The following is a 25,009-nucleotide window of genomic DNA, read 5'->3' as shown; positions in this document are numbered from 1 at the left end:
AAAGTCATTATACAAAGCTTGTGTGATTTCCTGTTTCACAGATAACATGTGCCTGAAATCCAAGCGTCCGACAATGGTTATCCTGCTCTTGCGTATTTGTAGTCTTTTCGTCCTTGCAATCGAGACCGTTTAGGAAGTTCTTAAAAAATCTAAATTAATCGTCCCAGGAGCTTCTTTATGTCTTATTGTCAGGAGAGGATTTATTGTTTTTAATATGCAAGACTGCGAAAGTATGTAATATTTGTTTTGGCCTTCAAAAATTATCTCCAAAGTTCGTAACAACTTTAACTTAATTTTTTTATCAACACATTCCACACACTTACTTGTAAGAATGTACTACTTTGAGAATGATTTAGTTTTCCGTTCGTTTGTGTTTTATTAACAAAAAATCAATCGTTTATAAAAGTGATCTAACATATGAAAGTTTAGCTCGGGGCCCCCTTCAGGCCGGGGCCCCCCGCGGCCGCTCAGTCCGCTTATAGGAAAATCCGCCAATGTCGTTTTCTAAACAAATGAACCCTGTGCTGGGATAAAATCCTCTACAGTATAGTATCCGAGATACGTTTTATAAATTTGACAGTTTATGTGCCAAATCATTTCAATTTGCTTTTAATACAAAATAAATTGCATTGTGATAAAAAAAATTAAACCACTCAAAAAAATTACACGAATCTTATGAATCAAATGATTATACAAAAATACTAAATTTTATTAAAAATACTCATTTTTCCGAAATATTTTGGCTAAACAACGTGATATTTGAGTTATGCGGATGTCTCGGAATCGTATAAACAGCGTATATCGGGAACAGACTATTTAGTAATGGGATAAAAAGGTAACTTAACAACACACCACAACACCGGAGATAAGTGCTGCCTAATAAATACCAACTATAATAAAACTCATTATAGTTTGAACTGCACTAACTGTAGCATTTTACCCTGATCTGTTGGATAAATTATGCCGTAGTTCATAGTTGCAAACATTTTAGATTAAAACACGATAAAACTAATTACTAACCCACAAAGCTATGTGCAATTTAAAGCTCTGATTCTAATTAATAGAACTATGTATGCCACATATATGAAAAACAACGAGTTTTTGAGGTTTATCCCGTAGCCGAGCGGAAAGCAAAATTACATCAAAACGTGCCCGAACCGTTGGCTTTTTTGTTTTGTTAAATTTGGGATTTCTGTGCATGTAGAGCTGTATAATTCTTAGAAAAACCATATTTTAGCTCGCTCTTGGTGCGCTTTTTCCAAAACGCGTTTTTAAGAGGAAATCTGGAAAGGTGCGTTTTACCCCAGAGATGCATATTTCCGTAACAATCCCTTAGTTAGAAACCCACCCAAATGCTTTTAATTGCTTCCACTGCCCTATTTCCACTGCCACTGCCCTTTTTAATGTTTTCGTGTCTAGGTGTTTGGTACACGTGTCTGGGTGTTTGGTTTAGCATTCGAAATAAATCTATTACAATACATTCAGATCAATCACAAAGTTTACAATTTTGACATTGTTCTATTCAAATAAACAAAGAATGTATAGCGTTTTTTTTGCGGATAACCAACTATCGGCCTGTTTTATGAAGTTCTCAATTTAAAAATGTAGCAAAGCAGACAATCTAAAGTTGCATCAAATGTATGAAATCCTTCCAGCTCATCTAACGTGAGATAAATACGCAAACAAAATCATTCACTCAACAAACACTCCACATCCACTGCACTGTACAGTACTGCATTGCACTGCACTACTGTACTGCAACTTAATCATGCTCATCAGATTATCTGGCGGATAATGTGTTGCAGGCAAAGAGCATCATTTTTCCACACTTCCCTCCCATACCACGTGCCTTTTTCCGTCACACTTTTGGCCACACCATATAATTGACCTACTGTGCGGCACGGCGCGTCGTTATTATTGTCTATCGATAATCACACGAGACAACGCACCGGAAGCTACACCGGAGGCGATCGGTGAGCACGGGGGCCATGTGTGTTCGCCGTTGAACTGGCGACAATTATTAATGCATTTTCAATAGGCCCTAACCCAACCGGAACCACCAAGCGGTGGGCCGCTGTACTGTGTATGTTCAGTGCAGGCAGGTGACCACCGTTGAATGCTCACCTCCCCAAAATTGGATAGAAAGGTGTTAGATAACAATTCATAACAATGTTGTTTCATCGGTTTGGTGGAAGTGAAGTTCTCGTGAAGTCGGGCTACCAACTTTGTTCCGGAGATGCGTACGCCAAACACACCGGAAGAACCGATGGGGCCTGAAGAGGATGGTGATCAATGATTAGGAAAAATGCATAAGTTTGCATACGCAAAGAGACACACTCACCCACACAAATGACGGTATTCGGATCGATAGAATCGATAGTAATCAAACAACGACATAACGGACTGTGAAATGCAGGTCAATGCAACGATCACACGAATGGCGCTGATGCCAATTGTACCTAGCCGTTTCCGGGTGGGCTTGGGCTTTTCGATTCGTTCGACTGATTGGTGGTTTAGCAGAAGCGTACTTTGAGAGGAATGTTGTGACATTAAACTGTTAGGATTGCATTGAGAGCTCTTCTGGTGGATTATTTACAATGCTTATTGCATTCTGAGCATAAAGTGCGTCTCACTGTGATTGTATGCCAACGGTATAGAAGTAAATGAATTCGAAAGAATGAAATGTGGAATGAAGTAAAAAAAGAGCCGCATGCGTTTTAGATGTCAAGGTTATGCTAACCTGACAATTAATGTGGTATAAATAATAAACTGATTATGGATTTAAAAAGCATCTCGAGCTAATGTTTTGTTCAGTATTGAATGCTTCGAGGAACCAAACGATCCGTTGAATTTTTAATAAACAAATAACAAATAGTATTTATCTTGATGTGATAGAGCGTGTAATTATATTTTATTTTCATGTTTGACAGCTATTTTTAGCTATTAAGTCGGTCAGTATAGTAATGCACTGAATAAATAAGGCAATCACTGTGGGAGTAAGAGCAAATGGAATGAATCCATCGCAATAGTTGAAATACAGATAATCATTTAATCGTTCTAAAGGTTTTACAAAGGAATTATTACTTTCTTATTCGAAATGAAGAAAAACAGCCATAAGATAGGGATATACGAACGACCAAAAGAAAAAAGGAAGTTTTAACATGTTTTATTCGATTTTTATTGTGTAACGGATTTTTTGAATTGAAAAATTTCACTGCTTTTTCAAAAGCGCAATCCGTTTCACAACTCACATTACACATCTCACAGATAGAGGTCGCTGTAAACACCCAAAACCCGATTTTCGTGAGTTCGCCAACGCTCCAAATCGGTGCGATTTTCCTTTGCTGGTGATTGTTTTTGTAAGTCGTTGTGAGGGTTTTTGAGGGTTAAAGATGGCCGCCAAAATAGCTCGCGCTGGTGTGCGATTATGTTGGTGGGCAAAATTAAATGAACCAAAAAATAAACGTACACCACTTTGCTTGGTTCTTTTCTTGCAATGTGTTTCGGCAAGTTTCATCTTATCATGACCTATATCCCAAGCGCCACAGATTAAGCTTAAACGACTGGAAAATTGAATATCCATAGAAAAAAAATGAAAGCTCCACAGCTTCATTGGTTTGATCAATAGATGGCGTATTAACACTGATAATTATATTGCTATCCTTTTCTTGCAATGTGTTTCGACATGCTTCATCTTATCATGACCTATATAGCCTTCTAACTTTGCGAGCAAAAATCTATAAGATTGGTCGTGTGGTCAGATACGTGGGTATTAACACCAACGACCATTACTCAAATCTCACTTGCTTCAGTGCTGGTGGTTTCCATTGGAGTTTAGTATTTAAACAATCGTCCCAAGTGCCACAAATCCACTAAACGACCACTAAACGGCTTCTAAACGACTCAAGCACTCTGCCTAAACGGAATATAGAAAGACTTCGTTTAGCAGACGGCAAACGACTCATGCATTCTAAAAATAGCAAAAAAGCTGGTGGCGCCATCTGTTTGTGGGATTCCCAACCAGCGGAGCTTCCTCGCTTGGAGGAGAGCTTTCTCATTTCCTCTGTACTGTTGTATGGTTTCGCATTGAAGTTATGCATCGCTAGAACTAGAACGGCGATACGATTGTTTAAATACTAAACTCCAATGGAAACCACCAGCATTGAAGCAAGTGAGATTTGAGTAATGGTAGTTGGTGTTGATACCCACGTATCTGACCACAAGACCATTCATATAGATTTTTGCTCGGAAAGTTAGAAGGCTATATAGCTCATGATAAGATGAAACTTGTCGAAACACATTGCAAGAAAAGGATAGCAATATAATGATGAGTTGTAATACGCCATCTATTGATCAAACCAATGAAGCTGTGGAGCTTTCATTTTTTTCTATGGATATTCAATTTTCCAGTCGTTTAAGCTTAATATGTGGCGCTTGGGGTATCGCCGTTCTAGTTCTAGCGATGCATAACTTCAATGCGAAACCATAAAACAGTACAGAGGAAATGAGAAAGCTCTCCTCCAAGCGATGAAGCTCAACTGGTTGGGGTATCCCAGCAACAGATAGCGCCACCAGCTTTTTTGCTATTTTTAGAATGCATGAGTCGTTTGCCGTATGCTAAACGAAGTCTTTCTATATTCCGTTTAGGTAGAGTGCTTGATTCGTTTAGAAGCCGTTTAGTGGTCGTTTAGTGGATTTGTGGCACTTGGGATAGCCTTCTAACTTTCCAAGCAAAAATCTATATGAATGGTCGTGTGGTCCGATGCGTGGGTATCGAAACTAAAGACCACTACTCAATTCTCACTTGCTTCAGTGCTGGTGGTTTCCATTGGAGTTTAGTATTTAAACAATCGTATCACCGTTCTAGTTCTAGCGATGCATAACTTCAATGCAACACCATACAACAGTACAGAGGGAATTAAAAAGCTCTCCAAGAGTGGAAGCTCCATTGGTTGGGTATGTCCATTTGTACCTCTTATACGCGGATTCGGAGGTCCGCGGTTTTCTAAATTTGACAATTCTTTGAACAAATTTTACTGATTTGACACATCAATTTTAAATTGCCAAATAATTTCCGTTTTGATCGAATGTTAGAAACTACCCAAGTGACATTTTCGAGTAGATTTTTTCGTTTTTCGAGCTGCTGGAAGCTTAAAGAGCAGGCTTTAAGTTAGCTTAAAGAACTGGCGATATCAACGACTTTAAGCTTATTATAACAGTTGAAACGTCAGAGTGAAGCGTTTTTGCTGGTGCCATTTTGAGAATTGTCATCACGTTGTGCAAAAGCTACCGGCCCAAGACAAAACATGTGTACTTTTCAATCCGTATCAAACAAAAAGTTTATTGTAAAACACTCTTTCACTTTTTTTTGTTGATTCATGCGCTTCCGTGCTATTCTGATACTCCTGGATAGATCGTTTATTTCTTCTTACTCAGTGTTTTGATTGTTGTACACCGAAGACGAAACTGCAAGCTTCCTGTTTGCCTGGCTTTTACCGAAGTTCTGACATAAACTTCAACGCTTCAACACATCGTTGTTCACCCACACACCCATGTTTTCAAGCGTTTATATGAGGCAATGGGTTAAATCGAGCTGTTCTTGAGGAGTTTAAGCTAAAAATGTAGAACAGTTGTCACCTGGGTATTTCAAAAGGTTTAACCCAAGTGCCACAAATACACTAAACGACCACTAAACGGCTTCTAAACGACTCAAGTTCTCTACCTAAACGGAATATAGAAAGACTTCGTTTAGCAGACGGCAAACGACTCATGCATTCTAAAAATAGCAAAAAAGCTGGTGGCGCTATCTGTTGGTGGGATACCCCAATCAGTTGAGCTTCATCGCTTGGAGGAGAGCTTTCTCATTTCCTCTGTACTGTTTTATGGTTTCGCATTGAAGTTATGCATCGCTAGAACTAGAACGGCGATACGATTGTTTAAATACTAAACTCCAATGGAAACCACCAGCACTGAAGCAAGTGAGATTTGAGTAATGGTCGTTGGTGTTAATACCCACGTATCTGACCACACGACCAATCTTATAGATTTTTGCTCGCAAAGTTAGAAGGCTATATAGGTCATGATAAGATGAAGCATGTCGAAACACATTGCAAAAAAAGGATAGCAATATAATTATCAGTGTTAATACGCCATCTATTGATCAAACCAATGAAGCTGTGTAGCTTTCATTTTTTTCTATGGATATTCAATTTCAAGTCGTTTAAGCTTAATCTGTGGCGCTTGGGAAAACTGTTATATTCAGTCAGAATCATATCAAATAGTTTATAAAGTGACTACAACCGCCCCCTACTCGAAAAATTACACGAAAATTAGTGATATTTTAGCTGGAAATCAAGAGATTCCACTTACGTGGAAATTCGAGATACGCGGTATTTTGCGGACGTTTTCGGTCCTCATTAAACGTGTATCTCGGGGACCGCCTGTAATTTAAAACCTTTCAGTTATGAATAAAATAATACGTGTACTTATTTCTTGTTGATTTTTATTCAAAATAATTAACAAAATTGAGCACTACAATTTCGCATCAGGTAACCAATCGAGCGAGAACATACCTAAGTGACATTTGCTCGAAATGTTTTTCCATATCTGCTCGACTAGTACTCGATACGCCTAAAACTGTGGATTTGTGTGTGATCAATTGTGTTGAAAGCGCCAAGATGTGGTGTATTCGTAAATTATACTTTCTTCTATCGTCGTCGAGCTCATTTTACATTCATAGCTTTGGTTTTTGATGAAAAACAAACGCTAATTTTTTGTGACGTTATTTTATTTTTAAAAAAATCGTAATTATTTAAGTATAAATTGGCTACATGTTCAACTTTAACGATAGGAAACATCATTGTCGAGCTAATCTAGAAGAAAGCAACTAAAATGCCGCATAACAGTTGAATTAAAGGACTTTTTCAAAAATTAAAAGCTTAAGGTTAATGGACTTTGCTCGAATTTCCGATCATTTGTGCTCGAAAATGTCAACTGGGCTTTAAGCGAGTAAAGGACGGCGAGAGCAAATGAGCGAGATGCAGCAATTTTTGAACGTCAAAAACCCTCGCCTTGCGCAACGGGGCGTCACCATGCCTACCCGATTATTCGGCCATCGTTCGCATTCGGTCACGGATAACACGCACTCGCCCCGTTGTATTTGCAAGCGAATAAACAATTGAACAGCACACATCGATGTGTCCGCACCCGTTGTGAAAAGATTGTGTGTGTTCCCTGTACCCCCGTTGTTGCTGCGGTGTCGTTGTGACTGTGTGTGAGGGGCAGCTAGTGGTGCTTCGTTTGCAGTTTCAATGCTGTTGTGAAAGGAAAAAAAGCAGCTTTTCTAGTGCAATATGTCCGTGAAACAATAGAAATTTGCTGTCTGGCACGTGTGTAGGCTGTGTATGTGTGTGCGTCTGTGTGTGTGAATCTGTTGTGTGCTGCACTACAGTCCCATACAGTGAAGGGGGAGGGTGGAGGTGTTGCAGATGTGGAGATGTAGTAGATGCTGAGGGGAAGAAAAATTGCAATCACTCACTTGCCGAGTCAAAAGTGTCAGAAAAAGAAATCGACAAGCTCTGGGGCAGCAGTGTCTCAGCCGTAGGTGTGTGTGTATGCGTGTGTCTTCCCGAGATTTTGTTGCCCAGCAGCAATCTGGTGTTGTGTAGGTGTGTGTGTTGTGTGAATAGTGCAAATTGGTGGTAGCGCCCTTGGTAGCACAGAAAAAAGTGCTGCTTCCAATCGATCCCGTGAGGCTGTGTGTGGGCGCGTCACAGAGAAGCTGTAATCAGCCCGTAGTGATTATTTCACGCTCAATCGCTCCCGTGTGTGTGTGTGTGCAGGGTTTCGGGAGTGCTAGTACTACTACTACAACCGCCCCCTTCTCCCCGGAGCAGTACGACGAAGCAGTGTCCCCACCACTCCCTCCACCCGCAGGGAGTCCCTTCGGAGTGACATGAACTCCCGAATCAAGTAAGTATGCGCCCGTAGTACGGGAAGCAGGCATACAACAGACCCGACCACAATTTTCCGCCCATTGACCTGTCCGTGTCCAGAAGTGTCCGGGGCGTAGTAAACGCACAAGTGGAATTGGAGTGGACCCAGATTTTTTGTTCCTTGCTCTGTTGGCTCTTCTGGGAGGGTGTGTGTGTGTTTGTTGGTATGGGTCATTCATTCATCACGCGGTCCAACGGTTTACAAGGACAGCGAGGCAAGGTTGGATAGAATAGAAGAAAATCTAGGGCGAGCAGCGTAATTTGAGAACGGCGAGAGATGACAGCAGCATCCCTTTTGCACCCAGCAGGCTGTGTTTTTGTGAGCGAGAGAGAGAGAGAGAGAGTATTCGCGTAGTCCCCGAAGGACGAAATGCGAGCTGGTGTAGAGATGCGCTACTCACACACGTGCGCTGAAGAGGTGTATGTGTGTGCGTTACTACTACAGCTGCTATGATTTATTTCGCACCCTGTTTTTCACTCAACTCATTTTTCCGACCTAAACAACAGCTTCCCCCCCCCCCCCCTCCCCAAAACCCACCACGACTTTTAACAACACAAGAGAGATCGAGAGAGATTGAACCACTTTTCTTTCGTCGGAAGCTGCTTTTCTTCTCCTTCATTCGTCACCACATCACAGCAACAAAAAGGCCCGTTTTTCTCGCTGCCTCTAGATTTTCGGGATGTCGGGAGGGCGTCTTTTCGCTCCCTTTTCTTGCTGGCCTGCTCGATGCTGCTCTAGATTTTCTCCACTCGGGTGAAGGAAAAATAAGGTGTGCCCTGGTTGTATTTTTTTCTCCTTCTCCGCTGTTGCTGTCACAGCTCGATTCCGAGAGCCTGCCTCAACACAAGGCCTAATGCTCCGCGCTTTCAACGGTTGCTTGGCGAGAGGGGGAGGGGGAGTGATTTTTTTCATCCAAGGAAAATCGAAATAGATTGCTCGTTATCCTGTCATGCTTTCCGGAATCGAAGCAGGCGTATCTAAAACTGCTTCAAACGTCAATTTGTTGCGTTTCCTCGAATACGAACCAATTTTTGTATTTGTGGCGTTTGGCGCGAGAGTGCGTGTCTGTTAAACGTTTTCCGAGCCTAAAATATCGCTTTTCTTATCGAATTCTTTTTCTTTGTTTCTTCCTACTTGCTTGCAGGGAGGATGTCAGCCGACTGTTTGAGTTCTGGTGCGAGATTGCTCCGGGTACGGGGGAGGACAACAGTGCGCCCGGCCAGATCGTGGAAAGCTTCCCGGAGTCGTTCAAGGATGCGAAGGTTACGGCCGACATTCCGGCGTTCGCGTATCCGTGCGCCTTCGAAAGGTAAGTAGTCTCACCTGTCAGAGGGGACGAATGGAAAAGTTAAACAACAAGTGTGTGTGTTCACTCTCTCATCAGAAATAGTCACGCGTCACTCGAGAATGTCTGATGAAAATACCTTTTTGGCTCACTTTGGTCGTTGGTTTCTAATTTTTCTCGCCTTCCATTTTCCAGAACCAATAAAACGGAATTGTTTTGTGTGTGTGTGTGTGTGTGTTTCACCCCTTGGCAAAGGCGAAACTCGAATCGGAAGCCCTTCCAAGGCAAATTCAACAGTTGCCCACTGTCATTCATTCTGTGCGGACTACGATTTCGTGACGTACACAATTAGAATTCACTTATCAGCGTAGAGAGAGTGGAGAGGGATGACAGAGAAAGAGAGTGATAGAAAAAAAAACAGCCCTCCACCCAACAACGAATTCCACCATGGTGCTGACGACGATGATTTGACTTTTATCGCTTCGCTTTTCGACCGTGAATTGTTATTTATGCTTGCCGCAGCGCCAGCCACGGTGTGCCACCGGCCCTCATCGAGTGTGTGTGTTGCTTGTTAGTAGGTGCCGGACCGGACGGAAGGAAATCGGACGAAAAATGCCTCCTAATGAGCGAATTTTAAACAGTACCACCAAGAGTAATCATGTTGCTCTGCACACGGTGACTACGATTGGTGAGCCCGCGTGCTGTTTCTGTCGCGCTTTGGTGTTTGCTTTTGATCGTTAGATGGAGCTGTTGGGGGTTATATACTGTTTATTACAGTCACTTTGAAGTGTTCGCGAGCGATTGTAGGAAAAGGTCGTTTGGGGGAGGATTTGTTAGTTATGAAAATTTATTTGCAATTTGAATCTCTAATATTGTGCCCTGTGTGATGGAATGGAATGGTTTTTCCCGCATTTTTTGATTGTGACTTTGCTTGTTTACACCTTTATGATGGCTAGACGGCTTACATGCTTGCCAAACAGAGCGTTGACCTTGACAAACAGGGTTGGGTTAATCAGTGCAAATATTGTGGAAAAATCCACTTGGTTTTTGTCCGCCACTAAAATTGATTGATTGCTCATAGCGTCTAGCCAAAACTTGCGTAATGTTTAGAGCTATATATCGTTGTGTTATAATGTAAATCGAAAACACTGGGTTTGCTTTCTTATGGTGCGTAGGTATTTTTGTAATGTCTACGTCTTGTTTATTTGACGTTAATTTTTGTTTAAACAAATAGGTATCACAATAATATGTTCTGTTTTGCTTGTCGCTTGAGGTCCTCAAACAAAACACAATTCAGTTAATGTTTGTAGATTCCTGTTGTTAGTACTATTTCACTTTGTTTATTGGTTGGCAGTGTGTTATTTATATGTTGATGTAACCAACCTACTCGTACACACGTAGTCAAACAGCAACTCATCATATCATATGAAGTACACTAATGCCGTAGAAATGTTATTTAATTGAATGTAATTATAATATGAATACGAATAATCATGATTAATACAAGGTTGGACAGACTTTCAAGCTTACCGATGTGAGCGGCTTTAGTAATAACAAATCATGAACCTTGAATTTACCGACTCTTCACAAAGTTCAGTGTTCTTACAATACGCTGTCTCGTTTAATCTGTTAGTTTTATTTACTAACGCTCCTCACTTGCTTATCAGCCACTGTCGTACGCGAACACTTTCCGTTCTTTGCTTTTGCGGTTTGAGTACTACCCGAACATGGTTTAGCGCCATCGTTTGCTAATCGTTAATTCCGGTTCCAAGACCGTCCACTTTCACGCAATTAGTGTGGTCTATTCACAATTTCTTTATGCTGGCGTAGACAGCGTAAGTAGATTTGATGCGAGCTGGTAGCCTTTGTTATTGTCAAAGCATGGGTAATCCCTCGCTTTTGTCCTTCTTTTGTATGCATCCTTTGTGCTGAATTTTATTGTTTTTCTAATCTTTTAACCAATTATAATCAATTTGTGTGTTAGAAAAGCTTGCCTATTGAAGTAAGAATAATTTATCTATGGTTTATATCTTTCTTTTTTGATATTTAGGGCTTTATGTGTCCATAAAATGTTAGTTATCAAACGTTGAAGTTGAAGAGTTTTATGATGGAAAAAATCGTTTCGTTAGCGCTTAACTGGGAGACATTTCAAGTCGTTAGTATTCATATTACAACAAGTTGCCAAGATGAATGCTAACCATCGTACCAAAGCCACTTGACACAGTACACTGTTCTTGATTGGTCAGTGCAGCATCACATTGTTATGGCTCTTTCAATCTAATCCTCCCGGTATATAGAACGCAAGTCCGCTTTAAATGGCGAGATAAAGCAGGAAAATAGAAGAAAGTGGCACTGTTCGTAACGCAGTGAACTCGCTCTAATCGGTCGTAGAGTACACAACAGCGTTCCTGGTTCATGGTCGTATTTTTCTGAGGCGTCAAAACCGATTAGTTTTGTCTAACACCGTTCATCATTATGGTGAAGTGTTGGTGGCAAAATCATCCATTTCTAATTCAGTAATGCTCTAACGGTATTGCATGCATTGCGTGCGTTTGTGTATTTTGCTTAAGAAGTGATAATGTGTGCCAAATCTTTGTTAACCTTCATTTCTATAACCATCTATCCGGGTATGTTTGGCTCATTAATTTTATATTAATTTTCGAATTGGAAAATTGAATCGATCCGAATCGTTTTTCAAAATACCTAGAAAAACATGTTTTTAAACAGTGAACGTCAATTTCGAATTTTATAAATTCATTTGATCTATTTTTTAAATGTATATTTATACCGGTTACTTCCATAACCATCTACACGGGTAGGTAATGCATATAATAAAAAGTTTTGGTTTCGGTTTAGTCGTTAATTTTCTAATGATATCCATGGAAATGCGTATACTTATATTCATAGATTCTATTTCAAATGTTGTCTAGCTCCAAATAATCTTCTACAGTCATATAGATTGATATGCTTGACCCGATAATCAGGAGGTCATGGCGGTTTATTAGTGTTAGTTGAATCATTTGTGCATTAAATTTATGTTGCTCAAAGCCATACATCATAAAGTTAATAAAAAGAAGTATTTTTTCATACAATTATAAAATAAATTAAATCCATACATTTTTACGCCAATAAAATTGCTAATTCACCAGCCCGGTTAGGTGGTTCTAGAAGTAAAGCAGTTTTGGTGTAAGTGTAGTTTTGATTATGGAAACGAAGGTTAAGATAGCGTTTGCTTGGCGAATAAATTAAACCCTCCTCCCTTCACATAATAATACTTCGTTACGTCTTAATAATATCACTTTGCAAACGTAATAAAACCGTGTGGTCATTAAATAATGGGAAATAAGGGAATTCTACCTTTTCGCTGTCACACGACAATGACATCGGAATGCAAACAATGTCAAATTGCTCTACACACAATCCCCACTTCCGTTGATGTGATGTGATGGTGAATTAAACGACCCAGCAGCGGCGAAATCATGCACACTAAACACACATACCAAATCACCCGATATCACGCGACATGTGTGCGCATTTGCAATGCACTTGCCCGCTGGCAAGTATTGAGGCAGTTTTCGATTTGTTTGACCATATCGACTTTACCTTAGCCGTCGTGTGTCGTGTCTGGATGACCACATCGGCAAGCATTCATTATCAGTTCACGTTGACCAATTCGTGCGGGAGTGTCCAGGCGCGCGTTCCATCATTAGGAACGCGCAACGGCACGCAGCTCTACCCGACGGTACTCGGCGGGTGCGCAAATGTCGTCGTACGTGCTCGGTGTGACACTGGCCAGTGGAGTTTTGCCTCCAAGTACACTCGAAAACCGTCCCTCTCGATTTGGCACGTACGTTATGCAAACTGGCCGAGCATTTACGGGTGCGTTCCCCGTTACGTTACGCCACCACACACATGCTAACGTTATGCGTAACGCTACTGTGGGTGGACTTCCCTTGTTAATGACGAAAGGTGCATCCGGATGTGGTGTGCTCGGTGTCGTTTTGATGTGGTGTTTCGAAACGCCACCGGCGATGATACCTTCTAATGCTTAAGGGATTGGCATCGTCATTTAGGGAGAGAGACAAAGAGAAAGAGAGAGCTGTGTGGTCGTGTTGGTTATTTGTTTATGTTCGGTGTTTCCTTTCCCTTGGCTCATTGTGATGATCCGCTAGCTGTGATCGAATTCCGAGAGAAATAGGGGGAGAGTTTGCGCTTGAACTGTCCCATGCGCAACAGTTGGCTAGGCTATGCCCTACGTTAGGCCCAATTCTCGATGATGTCCCGAGGGGTTGATGACGTTAACACTAGCACTGGCACACGAGGCTTTGTACATATTATCGAATTACATATCCAAACGAGCGCTGAGAGGCAGGGGAGTTAACAGTAACAAGATTAGCGAGCTAAGCATTTATCGACCAGCTGAAGGTCGCCATGGCCGAGTCGGCGTGTGTTGATGATGATTAGGAAAAACGATATATGGATAGCCTTTTCGGATGTCGGCCACCAGGGAGCGAGATTCTAACGAAAGGCAAATAAGCATTAAGGCTTTTTGGGGAGTTCAGCCAATCCAGTAATTGGCTTCTGGGAGCGGGTGTGCGTCTGGCGGTCTGGGTTTGCTTGTTCCATACAAATTATCATGTAATGGTCGTAAATGTCTTCACTAGCCACTAGCTGTCGACGAGCTCCTCTTGCGTTCCGGTTCATCGATTACGAAACACGGAGCGGGCGAGAAGTTTCCGGTCCATGCGCCGTTGCCCTTCTGCAACTCGATACCCTTCATAATACATCGGCCGCCGCATCGGTTGAATCGATCTCTGTGAAGGTTTGACGACACCCCGTGACGAACCGTTTTTCTTCCGCCATTCGGGATGACGACCCGAGAGGAAAGGAATGTCACATTCCGATGGCGCTGCCCTGTTGGTTGTGTGTTTACCATCATCACAAGACATGCGATGCAAGCTGTGGTAGACCCGAAGACCCGCTTGATGAGGTACACTCCGGCAATTTTGTTGCGACAGAGGGCGCGAGATCTTGTTGCTGGTGCTGCTGCTGCTGCTGCTTGTGGCTTCATATGAATTGGAGCACCGTTTCCGGTGTGCTGGACATCACCGAGTATGTGTGTATGTGTGGTTCTGTATTAATGTCAGTACCAGCATCAATTACGGTGCACTTCCGATGGTGAAGAAGCAGCAGCACCACCATGAAAGAGACGAGCAGTGCGAGCTTATTATTATTTGTTGTCGCCTTGGAAGATGGAATTCATCGGCCATCATCATAATCGGACCGCTCGGAAGTAGCATTCGTGTCCATCCGTTCCGATCATATTGTTGCCACTGTTCCCGACGATCGTTACGTTATGCATTTTACGTCCACGGTCCCTTCCTCCCGAGTCAGCTCCAACGACCCGCTTGTGTTTGGGATTGGAATTTTTCTATCCACTATCGCTTCTCTCGTATTCTCATCATCTCTTACTCTCGTGGACGTGGATAAAAGAATTATCTTGCTAGCCGCCTTATTGAGTCACGAACGGGACGAGACGGAAGACAAAGACGCGCGCGCGCAACCATCGGCACTGAATTGGTGCGGACCGTGGCGGAAATATGGTGCTTTCGACCTTAGCTTACTGCTACTTCCATTCACCTTCAAGGGGGGAGGTTCACACTATCCGTTGGCCGTTTGCGATAGCGAGAACTCGCCGTTCGAGTTGGACACGCTGATTCTGACGTGCTCTCGATACCGGGAACTAACGCGGTGCTGCTGTGCCTGCTGTAGGCTGACGACCGGCCACTTATTTAACACAGTGGTGACTCATCGCCAAACGCCGTGCCGTGGAATAACCGGCCCAAAGCTCCGAGGGGGGCGTTTTTTACGACTACGGTAGAAGATTGGTCATGCTACACAGGTTCACGCCATCATGCGCCAGTGGAATTGTGTTTTTGGGGTTGTTTTTTTTTTTACTTTGGTTGGACGTCTCTCTTCGTTATCCACTACGATTGAAATTATTTATTTAATATATTTAACTAAAGCACAGAGGGTTAAAAACCCAACTTCTTGCCAGGTAATTAAAATAAATATTAATTGGGAAAGAAGCGTAAACCTTGATAAAATTAAAAGCCTTTATGTTTTTACCATAAACTTTCAGAAACACAGCAATACGGCCTTTTTGGACCGTTACTCCTGAATAAAAAAAAAAAAAACTTTCAGAAACATATTAGATTTAGGACAGTTAGGGACTGTTTTGTTGTGACTAATTCAAACTTTTATAACAAAGCTAATTTTCTGATTTTTGTAATGTTTATACCTTTGGATCGGTTTATTTACGTAGGGGAAAGCGAGGCAAAATGGCCATCTTCTATTACAGCATTAAAGCTAATAAGAATTATTTCCCTACAATTTTAAAACTGTTTAAAAATAATAATTGTATGCGTTAAATCATCCAAAACCAAATTTTGTGTGTTATTTTTTATTTTTTTATTCAGGAGTAACGGTCCAAAAAGGCCGTATTGCTTATATGTTAATTTTGAATAGGGATAATTTTTATGATTTACTAGATTTTACTCGTGATTCGTATTTATCATAAAAAAATGTCAACATTCTTCCGGCGTGCTGTCGTTTAAATTCGCTGCGAAAATAAGCGACACACAAGATTTTTTTACCTTTTTTGTAGAAAAGAATGGGAACGATTTTATATGTAATAATAACATTTTATTTCACACTTTTATATGTTGGGACACTTTTTAGATGCTTAATTTGTCAATGCATTGACTGCTGTACAAAATATAGCCAATACCTGGGACTGCAGAACTTAAGTCCATAAATGCTGTCCATTTTCTAGGGCAAAATTGGCTTGCAAGATCCTATCGGTAAGGCCGTTTGCCACTGTGCAATCATCGAAGGAAAATTTTTAGATTTGTTTGAAAATTATTGAAAAGCTTTCTATTCGAATTCGTGATATGTCCAACCAACTAAGACCACAACTGCTTGGCTGATGATTTGTTTCGCTTGGAGCAGGTTGGAAGTATAGTGTCGGTAATATTTATTCAATTAATTACTCATCAAGAACACACTAGCGGATCGCACCTCTCTCTTTCTCTGTCCAACCCCCAGTTGGATAGCATCGTTTAACACACCGTTCGAAGCGAAGCGGAAGGTCCACGGTCACCGCAACAAGTGGTTTGTAATTTACGTAACCAAACCCCACTTGGTGGCTGGCTAACCTACCACCATCCACAAAACCACTCACGATCGACCACACGAACGGGCCACGACGGCCAGCGCGCATCCAACTGCTCGAACAAATTAATGAATTTTGTTCACAGGATACAGCTCTGCCCACCCAGCTCCCTTTGTATAGGTACAGTCAAACTGTTGCTCGCTGTCTTCGGGCACGGGGTTTTCCCCAACTTTTTTTTGCGTCCGACAGAGCAGGAAATGACGCGCCTCCGGAGGCATGTTCCGGTGATGATTTATTTTTATTACACATACACACACGCACAAACAAAAAAAAAAAAACACGCAAAACTATGCTCCAAATGAAATGTTTAAAATAGTGTAGCGTCATGCGTTAAATAATTAGCTGTTTCAGGTGTGGGCACAGGGTCGAGAAAGAAATTAAGTTCGCGAAAAAAGCTACCCCTGACGGTGGATCGCGTGAGTCATTGCACTATTATTCTCCTACAGGGAGTTGGGGAGGAATTGTTTAACTTGTACAGGTACCGACACAATGTACGTAAGCTGCAACGACGACACACGCTGCTGTTGGCCGGGCGGGCAGGTTGAACGCACACGTCGAGTTATCGTGTGACACATGGGTTTGGCCTTCTTATCTTATTTGAAGTTTCATTCCGCTGAAAGGTCGTTCAGCCAGCGGCAACAGCAACAGTCTCAATCAATTATGGGCAGCAAGTGGCAGCAGAGAAAGAGTTAAATTCTATTGAAGAAGAAGGTTTCCTCGTTACGATAATTTGTCATTTAGATTACCTTCGCGCATGTGCATGCGAGAAAGGGGATAAGGAATTCTGCGATAACATGAGCACAAAATGACTATTTGTTGTGTTGTGATAATGCAAGAGACCCTTTCGTAATCTCCTTCTTTAAAAAAAATGTCAACTTAATTTAACCTATTGCAAAGAAACATAAGTTGATAAACAGATTGTTCTTGTTTAGAAAATCATACAGCGTTTACCTAGAGTTTAACCAGAAAACAAGATAATCCAGTGTAGGCCGCTTTTACTTTTTACAATGCCTGATTCATACTTCACAAGGCCCGAATAGGACTGACAATGCAGAATTGAGGGTTTACTTCGCTTGAATAAGTATTTACGGCGACCGATAACACTTTTACGAGGTCGGATTGGCTGGGTAATAATTTGCCGTTCTGAAGGTCAATATACTAGTGTTGGGTAAATCTGATTCAGATTCATAAATTTGAATGAACCTTTGAAATGATTCAATGAATCTGAATCTCGATTGAAAAGATGAAGACCTTCATGAATCTTAATGATTTATGAGTTTCGAAACATTGGGGCCCTTTCCGTTTTAAGTTCGCAGGCTGAAATTTCAGCCTGTCAGCTGTTTGCATTGTATAGCAGTTTTCAAGCAGCAGTCTAAGTGGGTATAATATACAGGTGAGCTTATCCCAAGGTGTATGAATTTAGAAGGTTCATTTTTATCGTTTTTGTTTCTGAAGGAAGATTTTAAGAGTGTTTTGAGCATTCTTCAAGCCTCCAGAAAGCTTGTTTGAACCAAAATTTGTCACCCATCGTGTCAAAAAGTGATATTCAAATTCGGTAATAAAAAACATGCTATGAGACCACCTGGGCTACATACACTTTGATTCTGGATTCCATCACCAGATCTCTTTAATGCACCTTGGGATAAATGTAAACAACACCGTGTTTTCGAGCAGGTACTCGAATCTAATTCTAGCTTTGTGGCTAGAATAATCTAGACTGAAAATTGCAAGCTAGTTTTTTGTGTGGTTTTGTATGGAGTGTTTACATGATTTCAGCCTCCAACTGTCAAACTCCATACAAAAAACTGACTAGAATCGTGAAGAGCCCAATTGATAGATCTTGAAAGATTCACGAATCTCTTGGGATTCATGAATGTCTAGAGATTCATGGATCTCCAAAGATTCAGCTTCAGAGCTTGAGTTTCTAACTGCTTTTCAACATTGTTCAACTATAAATAAACATTTGACGTCTAACTGAAATACTGATGCTATTCTGAACTTCGTTCAATCGTAACTAAACAAGTGATACCCCTATCTGTTTTCTATATGGAGTTTAGACTTTCAATGATTTATCCCTATACCATCAAAACTAATAATTGACTATTAAAATAGTACAAAATCAAATAAAATAAAACTAAAAAAAAATGTTACAAAATTATCATAGCAGATGCGATGTAAAATGCCCCAGGCAATGTAAAGAAATGTTAATATTGGGGAAAGCAAATGTTTAGTTGGGATTCAACAATGTTCAAAAAGGCATCAGTATTTCAGTTAGACGTGAAATGTTTACATATAGTTGAACAATGTTCAAAAACAGCTTTATATTGTTTATTTGGGCTCGAAAACGGTTTATTATTCTTCTTATTGGTATAAAAACCTACGTAGTCATGTCTGCATATACAGGCTTTCAAGACTGCTTGTCAAGTACCACTCAGCCGGATAGTTTTTTTGCTACGGGAAGACGCTCCATACGAGGCTTGAACCCACGACGTACATGTTAATGGATAATGAGATCGTGTCAATTCAATACTTTTAAATTCATACACCTCTAAAAGTTCATGAATCCCTGGAAATTTATGTATCTTAATTATATTTATAGATTAATGAATCTTTCGAAATTCATGAATCCTTGGAAATTCATGAATCTACAGATTTTTATGGAGATTTATGAATCTTTAGAGATTGGATTTCAGATTCGAATAACTCATTGCTGAAGATTCATATAAATGAATCTCAACGAAATATTTATCAAACCCATCACCACAATATACTATCGAATTTGTTTCTGATTGAATTAAGGACGATCTATATCATTGAAGGATACAATCAGACATTGACACACGTCTAAAAACAGATAAAATATCAACATTATAAGAGAGAAGAAAAACCATAAGAAAACGTACCATTCAAACTAGAAGAAAACCGGAACTGTTATAATACTTTGCTTCATATTAACCCCGATTTAATTATTGGCTGATCTTTTTTCCTCTCTACTTAACAGTCGAACCATTCAAGTGCACTCGTTCGTGCTGACCAACATCGACTCGAAATGGCGGTTTGGGTTCTGCCGGCACGATCCAAAATCACCCACGGCGATGGTGATCATCACGTACCTGCCGTGGCACGATACGTTCATGCGCTTCCTGAACGTGCTGGCCGACATCCGGAAGAACCGCCCGAACGAGTTTGCCTCGTTTCTCGCCGAATCGTACAACAAGGGCGTACCCGAGCCGGGCGCCTGCCTGAAGCTGCACTACGATCGCGCCTCCCAAACGTTCCTGTTCCAAAGACCTCAGCAGTTTCAGCTTCCCAGTATTCCGGAGAACGTAAGTAGCTGGGTGATGGCTCGAGCTGGCACCTCTAGTAGGCACAACTAACTAGGTTGTTTTCTCTTTCTCTCCATCCTTACAGCACAATCTCAACCAATACTACAACTTTGTGGAACCAAAATTTATGATAGGAATATTTGCCGCCATGCTGGCAGAGCGGCGCATCATCTTCGTTTCGCGCCGGCTCGACATCCTGTCGTCGTGCGTGCAGGCGGCGAACGCTTTCCTCTATCCGATGGTCTGGCAGCACATATTTATACCGGTGCTGCCGATGCAGATGAAGGACATACTGGCCGCGCCGATGCCGTTCCTGATCGGCGTACCGGAGGCGGTGTACGACACGCTGCGAAGGGAGGAAATCGGTGACGTCGTCATACTGAACTGTGATAAACGAACGCTGGAAACACCGTTCGACGATGTGAAAAGTATGCCCCAGGAATTGGTCAGCTCGCTGAAGAAGCAGCTGTCCAATCAGGCCGATCATCGGGGCGATCGGGTTTCAAAGATATTTCTAGGTAAGTTATTTTGTGTTTTTGTTTGTGATTTGTTTTGTTAAAAATTTTGAACTTTTGATATTAATGCTTGTTTGTTTTGTTCGCAGGTATTCTAGTGCAATTAATTGGAGGGTATCGGGACGCTGTAAAATTTAATGATAAAATTACCTTCGATCCGGAGACTTTCATCGAGTCGCGACCGTCGCATCTACGGCCATTTTTGGATAAGATGTTGGATTTGCAGATTTTTCAACAGGTTCGTACACGATCGATCTCAACACCCTTGCTTGCTAACATTTGTAGTAATTCTTCGGCATTTTTCGCCGCCCTTCCTTCTGCACAGTTTATCGAAGAACGCTTGGATATGCTGAACACTGGGCAGGGATTTTCGGACGAGTTCGAGGTAGAGTACTTCCGGTACGCGGAAAAGTCAGGCCGCAAGACGAAACAGTACAAGGATCTGCTGAAAAACTTCAAGGACAAGGTAGTGTCGTTGGTTGTTCGGTAGTGACCACAATTTCCATTACTGTTTGCCACCCACCACCACCACCATTCCCTTCCTATTTTATTAAGCGCACTGTCCTTGTTTGTGGTTTTCGTTCGGTTTGGCACGTTGCCTGTCCTTTCGTATTCTGTTTCACCTCTTTAATCTTTATCGCATTTTGTTTATTATATTGAACGGCAATAGTGCTTCACGATAGCTTAAGTATAGTGATCCTAAACATATCTCAAAGAACCATCCAAATGGGAAAGCGATAAAGTGTTGTGATTTCATTAGTAGTCGCGGTTAACATTCCGATGAGTGATTATAGCGTATGCATACGTGTGACGTAATTTTATTGTAGTTTAATAACGCACAAAACAAGTATACTAAATTGATCCGATTGTGTGATAGATCCAACCCTTACTTTGCTTTATCTTCTGTCGACATCCAACAGCTAGTAATATATGATAAAGTATTCTAAAGCTACCCAATCATCTTCAAAGATGTTACAATAAAGAATTGCTTGCGATCAATTCGTAAATGATGAGTTTGTTTCAATGCTATGCGACCGATTTGCTTGTCTCTGTATTCTTTTGTCTTTTATTCGTTCGAATTGTTTTCATTCTTGATCATCCTTCATTTGTTATTTCTTCCTCAATTACATTTTCTTTCCTTACGCCAATGCATCAATCAATCGCGAATCTCACCATTCTGCATCTTTTACATGTCTTTTCTCCGCATCACATCGCATCTCTTTAACGGATCTGGCTCATACACTACCTTCTACCTTCATAAAACCCGAAACCATCATTCTCGCGCTCTGGACCGGTGTTGTGCTTGGGTGTAACGCTCCACTCCATCGACATACACGAAACACACGAAACATCATGGTGCATGTGCTCTCCCATACCCGTTCGGTTGCGCCTATCAACACGTGGATACTGAAATGTTTGTTCCTTGTTCATGGTTCCGATTCCGGTCCCTCTCTCCCCTTCCGGGTGTGTGTTTCTCACTGCGTGTGTGTCCGGCCGCTTTGGGGGATGATTTTTGACCTGGCTGTATGTGTGCGGGTGATGTGTATTTCGTCGCTGCTCCCGCGGGGCTTTGTCGCTGCCATTTTGCTGTTACCTCTGCTGCCGCTCTATGCTGTTGCTTCACTAGACTAATCCAGCTGTACGTTCGGCGGTCAAATCGGTGAGTGGGTTTTTTTTAAACTCTCGTTCTACATGGCATGCTGTTTATGCTTTGTTTAAATATATGCATTATGGGCAATTGCCTCTACGATGTTAAACTATTGTGGTGTTGTATTGCATTGCTAATCGTTTGGTTTATCTTTTAGGTCAAGGAAGGTGGCAAAGGCGTCAAAACCGCATACAAAGGCTTGCGGTCGAAATTTCGCGAAACGACACCACCGAAGACGAAGCTCGACAGCAACAGCAGCTTGCACCTGCATCACCAGTACGATGTCGGTGGCCACCATCAGTCCGCACCGAACTCGCCCGTCTTTAACAAGCGGCCGCAGACGATCGCCCTGCCCGACGACGTGTACCACACGCACAACCCGCACCATATGCTGACACCGTCGTCCACCTCACTGCACAACTCGCCACATATCCTGCTGGGCAGCAATCATCACCATCACCATCTGCACCAGTCGCTTCCGCAGAGCAATGGCGGTGTCGGCAGCGCGGGCAACAGTAGCAGTGCTGGGTATCACAGTGCGTCGGCCGCGATGACCCGCAGTGGTAGCAGTGCTGCTGGCAGCACCAGCCACATGAACAACAATCACAGCTATGCGAATAGCAACAGCAACAACAACCACATGACCAGCAGCAGCGCGAGCGACATCCGCAGCCCGACACTAAGTCCGACCAGCTCGAACTCATCGTCCGAGATGAACCTGTGGCAGGAGATGCAGCACCATCTGACACTGTTCAAATCGCCAGCCGTCAATCGGAATGTAAGTAGGCATGCGATCCCTTTTCCTTTTGTTTTTAGTATACGAGCAGCAGCAGCAGCATGTCAGTAACTACTACCCCGCCGCATTCCAGTTTTGCGTTTTGCAGACATTTAGAATGTCTGCTGGAGGAGACAGAGCGCTGCAAGGAATGAATTGGACGGATTTATTATTTATTAGAATTTTTTCAACGGTCACTGTTAGAGCGGTTACCGTTATTATTTGCGCCCATTTTAGTTTTCATATTTTATGTTTATTTTTTAATTTCAACCTTGTCACACGAGTTTGGTTTTGTTGTTTCTTTTTATTTTATTGCATTTATTTTGCTGCACTACTTGCGAACTAAATCGGCCAATAACGAAGCTAAGCCAAACGATATATTTGCATGCTTGTGGACAATATCAGCACAATAATGAGTTTTTTTGCGCGTTGCAGCGTTTGTGTGAGAGCATTTTGGCGCGTTTGTAAACAGCGTGTAATACGATACGATGTGTGTGATATTGGTACACCATTTGAACACTAACAAACCGGAACCGATCATCGTTTTTTCCGCATCCGTGCACTGTCCGTGCGTGTGTGTGTGCAAGTAGTATTATAACGAGTGCAGTAGTTTGTTTGTCCGATTGATACAGTATTTAAATTTGGTCTAAATTAAATTTCCGTTAAATCTTTGTTTATGTCGGCGAGTCTCTGTTGCGGTGAATTGGTTATCTAAATTCAAAATGTTATTCGGCCGGTGAATATGTCCCTGTTATTCGTTTTTTTGGAGCAAATTTATTCTACCTTTTCTATTCTACTGCGGGTTTCAAATGGGAGTTCCGTTCTCATTTCGGTTTTGGGGAAACAGTTTAGTGGCTCATACAACAATGCTCTATTCTATGTTAACCAATGGGGCCCCATTTTATTGTGTAAGCAGCGTTCATCATTCCATTATCTACCATCTTAGCTGTGAATAGAGCAATTGCGCATCACTCAATCCAATCTATCTTGTTCTTCCTACGGGTCAACTCCTGCAAGCATCCATTCATCCGTGTTACTTACACTTGCGACATACACACATACATCCACGCACACACATACAACCATACACACAACCATACACACATATTATCTTTGTGTGGGTCTGTTTTCCCCCTTTTTCCCGTGTATGTGCGTTTGTGTTATGTTGTTATGTTTCTCTCTCTCTCTCCCTTTCTCTTTCTTCTTATTTTGGTCCTTTCTGCCCGCCACTGTCCATGTCCACGATATGCAATCCATTTGTGCCTCCCCCTTGCAGCTCAAGCCGACGAACAGTGCGGACGGCGGCAGCAACGGCAGCCGGCCATCGTCCCGGGCGGGTGCACCGGTCAGCCCGCCGGGCGGAAGCAGCAACGCGCTACCTCGCATACAGGAGTCGGTGGCAGTCGGTGCGCAGCCGCTGCTGCTGGGACTAGATCTGGAGGATCCCGGCGGATCACCGGCGCGGTCCGCCTGCTGCAACAACAATGGCAGCGGCGACTACCACGACGACGAGCAGGCCAACTTCGACCTGTCGCCGGACGCACCGTGTCCGCCAATACCGCCCAGGCGCTTCCAGTCGGCGGCCGATGCGCTGGCCGCCATTCAGATCTCTCCCCCGCCAATGTCACCTCCGTCGTCTTCCTCGTCGAACTCGTCGCCCTACCGTACCTACAACAACTTCATACCTCCCGCACCAAAGCCAAAGCCCCCGGCGGGCGCTCCCACCTCTTCCCCCTCGATCATCGACCAGTCACCTCCCTTACCTTCTCCTCCGCCTCCGCCGCCCCTGAAGGCGCCGGTGGATTCCTCCGCCCGGCGCAACGATATCCTCCAGCTCGACGACGGCGAGGAGGAGCAGCTGATTACACTGACCACAACTACGGCGACAGTCGGTGGGCATGGGGCGACGGGCGGTACTGCGACTACCACCACTACGACCACCAGCATGTCCATGACGTTCGGTCAGCCAGCGGTTCGCAAGCCGCAGCCCTCTCCCACGGCCAATAGCACGTTGCATAGCAATCACATCCTACCGCCACTGCTGCCCCAAGCGCAACAGCAGCAACAGCAACAGACCGTATCGCCATCATTGGCCGGCAAAACGCCACCCCTGCAGCATGCCTATACCTTGCCACATCCACCGAAAGCGCAAGCGCCGCAGCCACCGCAACGGCCACCGCTTGCTCCGAAGCCCACCTTCCGCAAAGAGGTAATGAAACTTGCCCTTTACC

General features: G+C 42.7%; 1 protein-coding gene across 5 annotated transcripts in view; it reads left to right on the top strand.

The window, feature by feature from the left end:
- The first annotated feature begins 7,110 nt into the window (after positions 1-7,110).
- LOC1279181 (DENN domain-containing protein 1A) overlaps positions 7,111-25,009 on the top strand; it is a 120,234-nt gene continuing 102,335 nt past the window's right edge. For 2 of the 5 annotated variants that reach the window (XM_061660774.1, XM_061660776.1), the window contains exons 1-9: positions 7,111-7,971; positions 9,140-9,304; positions 19,516-19,840; positions 19,926-20,358; positions 20,445-20,593; positions 20,681-20,821; positions 21,983-22,015; positions 22,161-22,781; positions 24,055-24,987. In XM_061660774.1, the coding sequence (XP_061516758.1) occupies positions 7,955-7,971; positions 9,140-9,304; positions 19,516-19,840; positions 19,926-20,358; positions 20,445-20,593; positions 20,681-20,821; positions 21,983-22,015; positions 22,161-22,781; positions 24,055-24,987 (2,817 nt within the window). In that variant the 5' untranslated portion in view covers positions 7,111-7,954. The remainder of the gene's footprint in view (positions 7,972-9,139; positions 9,305-19,515; positions 19,841-19,925; positions 20,359-20,444; positions 20,594-20,680; positions 20,822-21,982; positions 22,016-22,160; positions 22,782-24,054; positions 24,988-25,009) is intronic. The other 3 variants (XM_061660778.1, XM_061660777.1, XM_061660775.1) reach the window with 2 other exon arrangements.

Source organism: Anopheles gambiae, chromosome 3 (assembly GCF_943734735.2).
Source record: "Anopheles gambiae chromosome 3, idAnoGambNW_F1_1, whole genome shotgun sequence".
Lineage (NCBI taxonomy): Eukaryota > Metazoa > Arthropoda > Insecta > Diptera > Culicidae > Anopheles > Anopheles gambiae.
Note: the sequence above shows the minus strand (reverse complement) of the source record. Positions and strands in the feature narration are given on the sequence as shown.